Source organism: Canis lupus, chromosome 12 (genome assembly GCF_003254725.2).
Source record: "Canis lupus dingo isolate Sandy chromosome 12, ASM325472v2, whole genome shotgun sequence".
NCBI lineage: Eukaryota > Metazoa > Chordata > Mammalia > Carnivora > Canidae > Canis > Canis lupus.
In genome coordinates, this window is record NC_064254.1 from 48,463,477 (window position 1) to 48,477,841 (window position 14,365).

The window sequence follows — 14,365 nt, forward strand, 5'->3', positions numbered from 1 at the left end:
CTTGAGATTCTCTCCTCTCCTTCTGCCCTTCCCCCTGCTTGTGTGTGAGTGTGTGTGCGCACACATGGGTGCTCTCTCTCTGAATAAATAAATCTTTTTTAAAAAATGGTTAGAGCATGGGATCCCTGGGTGGCGCAGCGGTTTGGCGCCTGCCTTTGGCCCAGGGCGCGATCCTGGAGACCCGGGATCGAATCCCACATTGGGCTCCCGGTGCATGGAGCCTGCTTCTCCCTCGGCCTGTGTCTCTGCCTCTCTCTCTCTCTCTGTGTGACTATCATAAATAAATAAAAATTGAAAAAAAATTTTAAAAAAAAAATGGTTAGAGCATAAAGAAAAACATTTCCTCACCCTAAGATTTGCTTAGGTTATCTTTCAGCATTACTTTTATCCATCATTTATATGGCTCTATTGACTGGAGATTTTATATAAAATGTGAAGAAAAGCTGACAACGTAGGAGAATCAGAAAACCTGAATTTAAAAAGGTCTATAGAATCTCCCCTTTCAAAAATTTCAAATAACTAGTCAGACATACTACAGATATGTACCTAACAAGTAATCATAGTTCACTACAAAGTTCTCTCTTTTAATTCTGGTTGCAAAATACCTTCTAGAATAAGCAGCAAGTTATAGTTAAAGTTTAAATCTTTCACTCTTTAGAAAGACACTGTAAAGCAAATGAAAAGGTGGGCACCTGGGTGGCTCAGTTGGTTAAATGTCTGCCTTCAGCTCAGGTCATGATCCCAGGGTCCTGGGATCCAGTCCCATATCAAGCTCCCTGCTCATTGGGGAGTCCTCTTCTCCCTCTCCCTCTACCCCTCCCCACTGCCCATGCCCGTTCGCTCTCTCTCCCTCAAATAAATAAACGCCTTAAAAAAGAAAAGAAAATGAACAGGCACAGGCAAGCTACAGATGGGAGAAAAAAATGTTTAAGCATATATCCAACAAAGAATTTGTATTTACAATACATAAAGAACTCATCAATAAGATAAAAGCCCAATTAAAAAAATTTTTAAAAATCAGTACATGATTTGGACATTTCACAGAAGATATGTGACTTGCCAAGAAGCTCAACATCAAACTACAATATTACTAAATACCTATTACAGTGGGTAAAATTAAAAAGACTGATCATACCAAGTGATGGGGAGGATATGAAGCACATAGAACTCTCATACATTAATGGTGGGAATGTAAAATGTTAGGACTTTGATAAATAGTTGGCATTTTTTTAAAAGGTTAAACATTCACCTACCATATGATCCATGCATCTCCTAGAGATTTGCATAAGAGAAATGAAAGTGTATGTCCATATATACAACTGTACAGGAATGTTCATAGCGAGTTAGTTTGTAACAGTCAAAATCTGGGAACAACCCAAATGACTATTAACAAGTGAATGGATAAACAAACACGGTGCCGCCCTAACAATGGACTACTACTCAGCAATAAAAAGAGATGAACATACGTACATACAAGAACTCGGTAAGTCTCAAAATAATAATGCTGAGCAAAAGAATAGAGATCTCCCTTTCAAACAAATGTATATAAACAATTTATTGTAAAAGTCATAGAAAATACAAACTAATCTATAATGACAGGAGGTTGTCTGAGGAGAAAAGGATTACAAGGGGCAGGGGAAACTTTGAGAGGTGATGGCTATGTTCACTATTTTGATTGTGGTATGGTTTCAGGGGCGTTTCATTGGAAGTGTGTCTGTGTACATGGTCAATAATCAAACTGCGGGATCCCTGGGTGGCGCAGCGGTTTGGCGCCTGCCTTTGGCCCGGGGCGCGATTCTGGAGACCCGGGATCGAATCCCACGTCGGGCTCCCGGTGCATGGAGCCTGCTTCTCCCTCTGCCTGTGTCTCTGCCTCTCTCTCTCTCTCTCTCTCTGTGTGACTATCATAAATAAATAAAAAAAAAAAAAATTTAAAAAAATAATCAAACTGCACTTTAAAGTTTGCTGTTCGTCAAACTCAATAAGGATGCAAAAATTCAAAATAAAAATCATTTTTAAAAAACAAACTCCAGGGATCCCAGGGTGGCTCAGCGGTTTGGCGCCTGCCTTCGGCCCAGGGTGTGATCCTGGAGTCCCGGGATCAAGTCCCACTTCGGATTCCCTGCATGGATCCCTGTGCCTGTGTGTCTGCGTCTGTCTGTCTGTCTGTCTCTCTCTCTCTCTCTCTCTCTCTGTGACTCTCATGAATAAATAAAATCTTTTAAAAAAAATACTTCCCCTTGGGCTCAGAGATAGAAGTCTCCTTTAAAAAATAAATAAAAATAAAAAACAAACTCCAGTCTCAGTGTCGATCCATTTCACCACTGGGAAACTTTCCTCTCCTCTTGAGCCCTCCATCTCAAGACTGACATTTGTCCCTTCCCCTTCCGAGAGCCCTGGAAGGTTCACAAACTTCTGACTAAGCCTCAACGTAATGCCCACAGTGTTCTTGGGTCCTCAGCTTATGCCACACAAACCTGCTGCCTGCTCTCCCGTTCGCGATACTCAGCCGTCCCGGACAGTGACACGTGCCCCCACCCACCGACCCACCCCCTCCAGTCATTTTCCCAAACACTCAACCCCGAAGCTTCATCCGACCGAGCTCACCTCGGTCCTGAAATACCACTAACAAGCACAGAACCCTTCAGAGGCCTCCCCCCGCCCCCCGGGCCCGCCGGTATGCAGGGACCCGAACACCCCACACCCCTCCGTCCGAGTTACCTGCCACCGGCTGACCGCGCCGCGGACAGTTCAGCCACCGCGGGGGGATCTTGTTATGAGCCATGTCTCGGGGCCGCGCAAAGCCGCCGCCTCCACCAACGCTCGCCGCGCCAACGTCGCCGCCTCCGCGCGGTCGGCTCCGCACGGGGGTCCGAGGCTTCCGAATCCCAGCAGGGGTCGGGATCCCAGCAGCTCCTACCCGGGAAACGTCAGAGGCGGCGCGCCACTTCCATTCAGGCTCAACTCCGCCGCTCCGAGCGAGCCCACAATGCACTGCTACTTCCGCCCCCCAGAGGCCCCGCCCCCTTCTTCCGAGGTCAGAGGGAAAGACGGAAAAGCCCGTTAGAGGGATGGCAAGGAGTTAAAGCCTCGGCGAGTGGGCGGGGCCCGTCATCCGTAGCCCCGCCCCCCGCCGAGCAGGCCGCGCGCTCTTAGGACAGCTTTGCGCAAGCGCGGGTGGTCCTGCGCGGGTTCCCGCTGAAGGACACGTATCTTCTCTTCGCCCCTGGACCGCTAATCGTCATCTCGGGAGACGTAGAGAAGCCGAGACTCTGTCCACGCGCAGAGTGATCCGCAGCCTCCACAAAAGCATCTGTTTTAGTGATGCAAGGGTCCTTCCCACCACTGTTAGGTCCTGATCGCTCTTTTTCCTGGCAGGCTTGGCGTCCCAGCGGGGTCTGGGTTTGATCTGGAATTTGGGAAGTGCTCCCTGACGTGGATCAGGGAACCTGCTTTCCAGAAATTCTAAGGGCGAGAAATTGGAACGCCAGAAATGAAGACTTTCTCTTTGGGTTGGGGCGCGGGGCGGGGCGGGGCGGGGGGGCGTGGAGCGAGTACTAATAAGGACCCAAGAAGTATCTGAAATTAATCCCAGAGCGTTCTTCCAGACTTTTGTTTGTACATTTCTGGAGCAAAGTTTCAGAGTGTTTGGGAGTTTCAGGGGGTCCCTGTCTCAAAGTTACTAACGTGAATAGCTTGGCAAAAGGCAGGAATTGCCCTGTGGAGTACCACTACCTGGCGGCGTCCTTTGCCTTCCCAAACAAATGGTCTTTCCCTTCGAGTTGGGAGCATTTTGTAAACTCCATCCCGTAATAAGACTGTTATTACCAGTATGAAACATAAAGCTGGATAAGGGAAAGTTGATTGTAATGTAACAGTTTGGTCTTAAACACCAGTGCTATATTTGAACTGCAAGATGGTGCAGTCGGTGGGTGGTGTAAATTTTAAAGGGTAGGTGTGAAACTTGCAGGGCAGCTCAGCCCCTGAATGCCTGGACCCTCTCAGTAAGACGCAGAATTCTCCCATAAATAGAGAGGCCCAATGGCTCTCTGCCTTGAGAGAGCCTGAGTTAGGTCACACTCCCAGGCTGCCCTTGCTGTCACATCTTGAGACCTTTATGTGAATGTGTGTGAATGTGTCACACCTCTCCCCACAGGATAAGATAAGATTCCCTTTCCTTACAGACTAACGGTGTACCTAGATAATTCTCTTCTCTGCTGGCAAAGTGAATGCATCTCAGAGTGGTGAAGTGTTTGATCCCCCAAATCTCTAAAGATGGAAAAGGTGAGCCTAATCCTGTGATAATGTCTCACTTTCTCTTTCTGGGGGTGACTCCCATTGGAGACTGTCCCCCTCAGACACATTGTGTCCACCCAGAGAGCTCAGGCCTAGGCACAAGGAGAGATTCCCAGAGCCTTCATACCAGTGATGAGCAGCTGTAATTGGTTGTGAGGCCTCAGTTTTACGTGTGTGCCTCATTTTTACGTCACTATCTAGTCATGCCCTCTCCATCCTTAGTGCCCATAGATCGAAAGGACCTCGTGGCTTCCCTCACCCCACAAAGGAGAGTAGAGTAGGAAGGTGGCATCCACGTGACTGGGCAGTTTCTCCCTACCAGGAATCTTTCTCCTACTCCCACATCTCTGCTTTTCTGCAAGAGGAAAAATAGATGCCCACAGAGGAACCAACATGACACCTCCCTGGTTTCTTAAAACCCCTAACCCACCCTCACAAATACGTCTTAACCTACTCTTTATTGATCTTCATGGGTGAATTCTTCCCTCAAACATCCATTTTGCCAATAAGGAAACATGTAACGGTAAATGAAAATAAGACTGAATTTTCCCTGTTGACAAAAAGCAAAGAGACTCCCCCCACCCCCGCCGTTTCCTAGAACATTCTCTGGAGAAAGCTTGTATTTGTAAATCCTGCCTCTTCACTTTGATGTGTGTATAAATCTTTTCAGCAGTTCAGTGGACCTCTTGCCTGTCTTACCACACAGGAATGTTTTTCTTAGGGCCTGGGAGCCATCTCTGCAAACAAGAAGGGAGATGGCCCCCCTACCTACCTGTCACCACGGGAATTTAGCCCAAAGTGACTTGAGCTGTAACTGCAAGAGTTAAGAAACCCATAGAGTTAAGAAAAGTTTGTTGTTCTTTCAAACAATGGCAAATAACTGACAAAAGGGCCATGCCAATTACCAAATGAATTTAGGATGAACTACGAAAGAACGAATAACAAATGGTACTGCCAAATCCTCTTTAGATGACTACGGGTTATCATTTATCTTGGGAACATATAATCTATGCAGTATATGTGCTTGGCTGTAGGAAAGGGTGAGATTTTTTTTCTCTTTTTGCAGTCTCATTAAAGGATTACCTGTGAAGCTAATTGCAATCTGATTTCATGTGCATCCAATAACAAAAGTGTGTTCTTTCTTTTCTGCATTTGTGGGGAGGATTCTCCAGATTGGCAAGAGATTTTATTCCTAATTTTTTCACCAGCAAGTATTTATGCCCCACTATTAAAGACTATTGCAGAAATCCCCCTCTGTTGCCCCCTTAAGCCTTGCCATGGAGTTGAGTCTCCTGCTCCCCGCATCTCCATCAATGGCTCATGAAGAGCCAAATCTGTTCATTCTGACAGCCAGAACACCAGCATGTATGGAAGGATGCTCCTACCTGGCTTCCCAGAGGTTGGCAAAATGTCAGCAAGTGCTATTCGCTTTTTTGATCAATTCCCATCTTCCCTAGCTGACAAGCGCTATGATGCCACCTGTGACTGGCTCCCTTTCTCATTCTGGTGACCCACTGCCTCGGCCTGCTGCTTGGGCTTTACCAGCTATAGTACATAGAAGAAGGTCAGAAAGAGATCACCTTAGGTTAACCTTGAGCAAAGGAGAAACATGTGTCACATCTCACAGAGAGGTTTAGGTTCTAAATTCAAGATATGGGGCAAAAGAAGACAAACTCCAAACTGTCCTCCACTGCTGTTTCTTCATTTGAACTCCAAATGAAGTCACTGACTAGCATTTAGGGTCACATACAAGCAATCTTTGAACAACAGACACACTTTTCACAGCCAGATTCTCCAGTCTGAACTTCTCATCTTCCTCAAGGGCATAGGTTCAAGAAGCAGAACAATAATAGCCTCTCTCTCTCTTTCTTGCATGCCTACATGGGTACAGGTAAGTTCGTATGAGTCAAATGTAGGTATGATGTGACTTCTTTGTAGTCCAATTCATACCCACCAATAGCTACTCTAATGTAAACCAAAAGAGGACTCTGAAGCTTCTTATTCACACAAGCTCTGAGGCCTAAAACGGTGTTTGTTATTTTATATTTTTAATATTTTTTTTAAGATTTTTATTTTTAAGTAATCTCTACACCCAATGTGGGGCTTGAACTCACGATCCCAAGATCAAGAGTTGCATGCTCTTCCAACTGAGCCAGCCAGGTGCCCCTATATTTTTAATCTTAAAGAGGACCCATACAAGTTATATAAGTTCAGGCCTGTTACTGGTTTAATTGTGGGCAAAGAGACATGTTGAAATCCAAACCCTTTTAGTACCTCAGAATTCAACCTTATTTGGAAATAGGATCTTTACAGAGGTAATCAAGTTAAAATTCGGTCATTGAATAAAATAAAAAATAATAATAATAAAAAAAAAAAAAAAAAAAGGGATCCCTGGGTGGCGCAGCGGTTTGGCGCCTGCCTTTGGCCCAGGGCGCGATCCTGGAGACCCGGGATCGAATCCCACGTCGGGCTCCCGGTGCATGGAGCCTGCTTCTCCCTCTGCCTGTGTCTCTGCCTCTCTCTCTCTCTCTCTCTGTATGACTATCATAAATAAAATAAAAAAAAATAAAAAAAAATTCGGTCATTGGGGTGGTCCCTAATTCAGTATGACTCGTGTCGTATGATAAGGGGAAATTTGGACATAAAGACAGGATTGCACAGAAGAAAGATGTCGTAAAGACACAGCGAGAAGACAGCTATGTGACTAGAGAGATGGGTCTATAAGTCAAGGAATACTAAGGATTGCCAGCAGATACCAGACGCTAGAAGAAGCAAGGAAAATTCTCCTCTGTGGTTGTCAGATAAGACACGACCCTGACTACAGCTTGATTTTGGACTTCCAGCCTCCAATGTGAGACAATACATTTGTTTTTTTAAGCCTCTCATTTTGAGGTACTTTCTTTATAACAGCTCTAAGAAACTAATATAAGGACCCCTAAAAACCTGGATCTGCCTCTGCTCTAATCCATGCTTTCTGGATCTAAAGCTCTTGGAGCCAGCACCCTCCGGAACAAAGTCCCTAAAGGTATAAATGCAGACAAATTTTCCCAAGCCCTTTTATTTTTTTTTCAAATTTTTATTTAAATTCTAGTTAGTTAACATACAGTGTAATATTGATTTCAGGAGTAGAGTTCACTGGTTTATCACCTACCTACGATACCCAGTGCTCATCCTAATAAATCCCCTCCTTAATACCCATCCCCCATCCAGCCCATCCCCCATCCACCTCCCTCCATCAGTTTATTCTCTAAAGAGTCTCTTATGGTTTGTTTCCCCTCTCTTTTTTTCCCCTTTCCCATATGTTCATGTGTTTTATTTCTTAAATTCTACCTATGGGTGAAATAATATAGTATTTGTCTTTCTCTGACTGACTTATTTTGCTTAGCATAATACACATCCCAAGGCCTTTTAAAGGGAAATTTAAGGGACAGCCCGGGTGGCTCAGCGATTTAGTGCTGCCTTCAGCCCAGGGTGTGATTCTGGAGACCCAGGTTCGAGTCCCACATCAGGCTCCCTGTATGGAGCCTGCTTCTCCCTCTGCCTGTGTCTTTGCCTTTCTCTCTCTGTCTCTCATGAATAAATGAATAAAAATCTTTAATAAATAAATAAATAAATAAAGGGAAATTTACCTGGGACATTCTCAGGGTTTCAGTGCCCAAGAGTCTGTTCTAAAGAACTCCTATATTCAGCCATTAGTACTACATCACCGTTTACTTTAAGAGCATTTAGATCCTCAAAGGCCGAGTTAGATATTTCTTCAGGTGGCAAGCATTAATTCAAGTATCTGCCATAGTCCTCACTGCCCAAGGGTTTACTGTTCCTTTTTTTAATTTTTTTATTTATTTATGATAGTCACACAGAGAGAGAGAGAGAGAGAGAGGCAGAGACATAGGCAGAGAGAGAAGCAGGCTCCATGCACTGGGAGCCCGACGTGGGATTCGATCCCAGGTCTCCAGGATCGCGCCCTGGGCCAAAGGCAGGGGCCAAACTGCTGCACCACCCAATGATCCCTTTTTTTTTTAATTTTTTTTTATTTATTTATGATAGGGGTTTACTGTTCCTGTTGCTGAGGTGAACCACATCTGCAGAAAATGCCCTTAGACCCAAAGGTTCATCTTCCATCAGAGGAAGGCCTCCTCCACTGACAAAAGGCCACAGACTGGGCTTAAAACAACGGAAAAGTATTCTCTCACATTTCTGAAGGCTAGAAGTCCAAAATCAAACATAACAGAGCCACGCTTTTTCCAAAGCCTCCAAAAGATTCTCCTTGCTTCTTCCAGCCACTGGTAGTCCCAGTCATTCCTTGGTCCCAGCCTCTGCCTGTATCTTCACATGGTCCACATCCCCCCATGTCTGTGTCTTCATATGACATTCTCCTGTCTCTATGTGGCTATGTCCTACTTTCCCTCTTCATATGACCCCAGTCATATTGTATTAGGGCTTACCCTATTCTAGTATAACCTCCTTTAAGCTTGATTCTGTCTGCAAAGACCCTATTTCCAGATAAGGTCATGTTCACAAGTACCAGACTTTAGAAGTTCAACGTATCTTTTGAGACTGTTCAACCCCTAACATCCACCCTGACTTCTGTCTGGAAGCATGTCCAGGCTTGCAGAAACAAGCTTTTCTGAGCCCAGGAATTTGGCTGCCATATGTTACAGGGGCCAAGAGCAGGCCACTCCAACATGGGCCACTTTGGCATGAAATTATTCTGAGCTGAAGGCAATTGAGACCCTGCAGACTCTGGAGAAGCGTTTGTCTCTCCCTTAACTGCATGGAAGAACCTAAACTGGGGGGCAGGGGAGTTCCCAGAGCAGGGCAAACATCTAATTGCCTATCATCTGCTCTTCTTCTTATCACCCAAGGAATTGCATTCCTTTCCTCTGAAGTCCCAGGTCCCTACCCCTTTCTCCTTAGTTCAGGATGACATATAGACCCCATTTTGCCTGACAGTCTTTGGAGTTTCCATGTCCCTGTAGATTCCCCACATGTACGCTATTAAATTTTATTTTCTCATTTATCTGTCTCGTGTCAATTTGATTCTTAGTCCAGCTAGAAGGACCTTGAAGGGGACAGGAGTTCTTGCTCCCTAACAATGTCTTCCTCTCTCAGAGGATCATGCAGTTTTTTTTTAGAAAGTCAGAAACTGAGACAGAGGCCTTAAAAATCACCTTCGTGTCCCTCCCTTGTTTTGTATACTGCTAGTAACTGCAGAAAATGAAATATATGAGCAAACCCAAAACTACCCTCTCTTCCAGCTTTCTACCAACAGCACGGAGCCTGCTTGAAGAGTTTCAGGTCTTTAGTGGCATGCTTTCACACCTGTTCTTCTCGGAGGCTCCAGCTAGTCTTGAAACTTCTAAATGTCCAAATTCATGGCTGCACCTTGTTAAAAGATAATCTGAGACATATTAAAAATGTTAAAAGTTTATTTGAGGAAAAACTGTTTTGAATTGGGGCTTACCAAACTGGAAACGGTTTGGAGCACTATGGAGACAAGAGCCAAGGGAAAGACTTTTTCTACAGAGCAGTATAGAAGCAAAGAAAATAAATTATTTGACTGGCTGTAGTTTAAAGCCTAGTTGGCTGTGATTAGTGGTCCTTAGCATTTTGATTTCATGACCCGGAGGCATTTACAGGCTTAGATTTTGGTTTGCTCATGTAGTCCACCATGGGATTAGAGCCACCTCAGTCTAACGGCCTCCTTGTTTAATTCACATAACATCAATTCCCCAACAAGGACTTAACAGGAAATAACTCCAGTTCCGGGGGAACAAATATATACCCAACACTAAACAGGCTCCTACATAGATCTGATTCCCTGGCCACAGACCTGTGTGCAAGGATATTACATCTTTATCTCCTCTAGACCAACTTAATCTTATTCTGAATTCCTTCCTGCTAAATAGGTAGTGTAGGGGTGGAAAAATAATGTTTCCTCTACTCTTCTGAGTTTTGGGATACTATCTCCCATAATAAGAGACAGATTAACAAAAGGGGAAATTGATTAACATGCGTGCCTCAGGTGTAGATGGGGGACACTCAGGGAAACCGAGGGTAACTCCTCCCCCCAGAAATCCCAAGCCACCACCTTAAATACCGTCTTCAGGTAAAGACAAAAGAAAGATGTTGGGGGTTGGATGATGTGCAGTTATGCGGGGGGACCATGGAAAGCAGAGTAAAAGGTAAGCTTTGTTATGCAGATTTAAATGGCTGTCTTCTCTGTTAATGTCTCTTGTGATTTTAGACTTATCTTTCTCTTCCTGATACCAAGAAGGAGTCTGCTCTTCAATGGGGATTTCCTTTCCTCTATGAGTGGTAAATTTCCCTTGCAGAATGGTAACTTCTACTCTGTTTTCAGAATTTCTCCTGTGTCTGCAGTTTCTCAAAAATAACCTGTTCAAAATAATCCTCTGACAAAGAGCTACTCTTCAGTAGGAGATTTTAGCTCTGTCATTCTTGGGGCTTCCCCCACTGCTATACCTAGAATTGTGTCTTGGTTCCAGGAGCTCAGACAACACATCTCCAGGCCAGGATGGCCTTTTGTCACAGACCACCTGACATAGCTTCTTCAGCTCTCTACTGATCATTGGCCACACTGTAGGGAAAGGGCTTTGCTTTTGTGTGGCTGGAAACCCTATTGCTCAGAACTTTTCTCTCTGGGTCCACCTATAGCCATTTTTCTCCCAGGTACTACAAGGGAGCAAAATCTAGAGTCTGAAGGAATACCCAATACCTTCCTTCACTAAGCATACAGTCCAGTCCCACAGGAAGGTTTAAATAAGCACATATGGCTGGATAATGTTTTGAGGAATTAAATGTTTAGGGTTTGATGACAGAATGGACATATCTCATGAGGGAAGCATCAAAGATGACTCCAGTCTTCCTGTTTTAATTACAAAGGTCTCCAACTTTCTGACCAGCTCCAAGAATCCTAAGCCTATTATTTCAAATAAAGAGCATTACAAGTGTGTATATTGGATCATTTCTTCTGAATGATGAGAAGTTGGATGTATTTGAATTATAAACATGAACTACAATTCCCAAGGATTTCTCTACACCTCAAAATTGAGCTGCATCCTGGCCACTAGATGGAGCCAAAAACTAAGTAATCCAGCCTTCTATTTGTTGTGTTGACCCAGAAAGTAGGTCAGTGAGTCAGGTTCTTCAATTACGTATGTGTGGGCCTGTTCCAAGGGCTGAATTTGGCCGTGGTTCACCAAATTCATAATAACAGAGGTCAGTCTAACCTACAAGATGATTAAATAACAGTGACTAGGACAGTGTCTCTGTTGTGCAGTTTATATAACTTCCTTCAATGGAAAATACAAGAGATTAAGAGGAAAAATAAGAAAATGCTTTCTAAACATTACTGCCAAGTCATGATGGTTTTCAGAGATACAAATAGCTATCTGCTTCTGCGTGCCATAAAACACTTACCCCTGCTTTAAATTATGCTGAACATTGTCTGTGTTTGCATTTGAGAATAATAAAATAAAACTGTGAATTGTGCTTTACCTGGCACAAAGTGTTCATAGGTTTTCCAATTTGAGTTCATCCTCACCTTTCTGGAAGTAGACATTGCTATCATCTCCATTTTATAGATGAGGGAACAGACTCAGGGAAGTTCAGTAACTTGCCCAAAGCCTCACAGCCAACAAGTCCAGAAACCAGGCTATGAGGTGATGTGCGTGCGATGCTGGAACCTGCCAGCAGTCAGGAAATCTTCATTTTTCATCCAAGCTCTACCTTGAGGAGGGGAAATCACCCTTCAAGACCTGATTTTTTGTTTTTCCATTTGAAAAATGATTAAGTGGTCCTTAAGGCAGAGTGCATTACATTTAAATGCACCCAATCCCTGGGATCTTGTTAAATGCAGATTCTAATTCACTAGGTTTGCGGTAGGGCTGAGATTCTGCATTTCTAACATGCTCCCTGCTCCCCAGTTGATGCTCATGCTGCCCGTTCTGCCGATTGGAGAGCCACACTGTAGAGCCTTTCTATTGTGGAAAGCTAATAACTCTAACATCTGCAAGGGAAAACTAAGAAATGGGCAAACCATATGTCCACAACAGTGCTTGCTGTTTAAAATATTCACTGGTAGCTATCAATTTGAAAGGAACTCAGTTGTTTGGTATTCATCTATATTTCATGCTTTATATTTTAGATTAATTGAAGCCTAGCAGATTTTATGGAGGGATGAAACTTTGTTATTCCAGCTATCAGCTGCTAATATATTGGCTCGTTTCCTTCTTAAGTCAATTGTTTTTAATTCTTGATTAACAGCACACCGTGCATCTCAGACGGAAGTCACCCCAGACTTCCAGCATAGCATCTAGTATGAAGCTGTTCCAATGCAAAATTAATCTTTACCTAATTCCATGCTGAGAAACAGGTACAGCATCCTGTTCCCAAATACATAACTTCTAGATTTCTATACCCTCTCCATACAGGAACACTTTAATCTCTTTGCAGTTTCCTTGCTAGGGAGCTATTAAACTATAGCATGTACTTAAGATCAATTGAGAAATTTTGCTTTTACGTGGTGCAGTGCTTTACGATTTACAAGAGCGTTTTCATCTGTGTTAACTCATCTGAGCCTACAAAAACTTGGTGAATTAGATAGGGAAGATATTTTCCCTCATCGCAGATAAAGAGACAAAGTCTCCAGAAAGGTTATGACAGACAGGAACATAGCCAGTGTCTCTTGACTCTAACTGGCAAGCACTTTTCAGCTCACCACACTGCCTTCTTACCCTACTTCATGGCTCAATGTGTATATGAATCTGTAAGCAAGAAGTGTGTCTATGCTGTAGATAAAAGAAGAGGAAAGGGGAATCCCTGGGTGGCGCAGCGGTTTGGCGCCTGCCTTTGACCCAGGGCGCGATCCTGGAGACCTGGGATCGAATCCCACGTCGGGCTCCTGGTGCATGGAACCTGCTTCTCTCTCTGCCTGTGTCCCTGCCTCTCTCTCTCTCTCTCTCTCTCTCTCTCTCTGATGACTATCATAAATAAATAAAATTAAAAAAAAAAAAAAAGAAGAGGAAAGAAGGAAGCGGGATAAGCTTGGGATCACTGTAGTACATTGAGGCAGGTTGATGGTTAGGGAACATCTGAAGTTCCTGGTGACATATTTCAAAACTCCAGATTTGGATTCTACAGAAAGCTAACTTCAGAGGTCATTGACTCACTTCTAGAATGGTTATCTTAAATTGGGCCTTAGGGTATGCTCAGAAAAAGTGCTCTTTAAGTCTACTCCATTCTATTCACATTTCTATTGATTGCTGACTGTGTGTGAGGAAATCCAGAGATTATAAAGATGAAGACACATTGTTGAACCATTAAAAGCTTATTATTTATTAGGAACGACTTTATTACTTTATTATTTATTACTCATGTATTGATTCTTTTTTTTTTTTTTTTTTTTAGCCCCAGTGTGGAGCTTGAACTCACAACCTGAGATCAAGACCTAAGCTGACACCAAGAGTCAGACACTTGGGGCCCCTGGGTGGCTTAGTTCTCAGCAGAGGGTCTGCTTCTCCCTCTCCTTTTGCCCACCCCTCTTGCTCATGTGCTCTCTCTCTCTCAATAAATAAAATCTTAAGAAAAAAAAAAGGTCAGACACTTAACCAACTGAGCCACCCAGGACCCCCACCTTGATTTATTTAAAAATATGATTTAGCACCTTGCTATGTGCCAAATACCATCCAAGGAGGAGAACAGTAGTAATGAACATGACAATGCCCTGACCTCAATGACTTTACTTGGCCAGTTTAGGATACATAAAAAAAAATCAGTGTAAACACCACAGTGCAGGAGCTGCCCACCCTTCCACAGAATCTGAATCTTGAAAAGTCAGGGGGGCAAGCTTCCAAGAGAAAGGCACATTTAAGCTGAGCCAAGTTAGGGGTGGGTTGGGGGCATAATGGGGGCTGTATGTCCAAAGGCCTAAATGCAATGGTGTAATTTTAATGGAGACAGAAGTCTGATTACAGTATTCTGCAGCGTGAATTAGAAGGGAAGAGGTGGACAGAGTGGAGACTGAGTGCAGCTAATACTTGTACCTGCC

At 43.8% G+C, this 14,365-nt stretch overlaps 1 protein-coding gene across 6 annotated transcripts in view; it reads right to left on the reverse strand.

Moving 5' to 3' along the window:
• RNGTT (RNA guanylyltransferase and 5'-phosphatase) overlaps positions 1-14,365 on the reverse strand; it is a 362,295-nt gene that overhangs the window by 327,739 nt on the left and 20,191 nt on the right. For 3 of the 6 annotated variants that reach the window (XR_007401296.1, XM_049092354.1, XM_025444848.3), the window contains exon 1: positions 2,722-3,011. The exons of 1 other annotated variant lie outside the window; for it this stretch is intronic. Coding sequence is in view for 4 of the 5 variants with exons in the window: in XM_049092354.1 (XP_048948311.1) it covers positions 2,722-2,785 (64 nt within the window). In the remaining variant the exon portion in view is untranslated. Of the gene's footprint in view, positions 1-2,721; positions 3,013-14,365 lie in introns of those variants that run through there. 2 more of the 6 variants (XM_025444843.3, XM_025444847.3) reach the window with 2 other exon arrangements.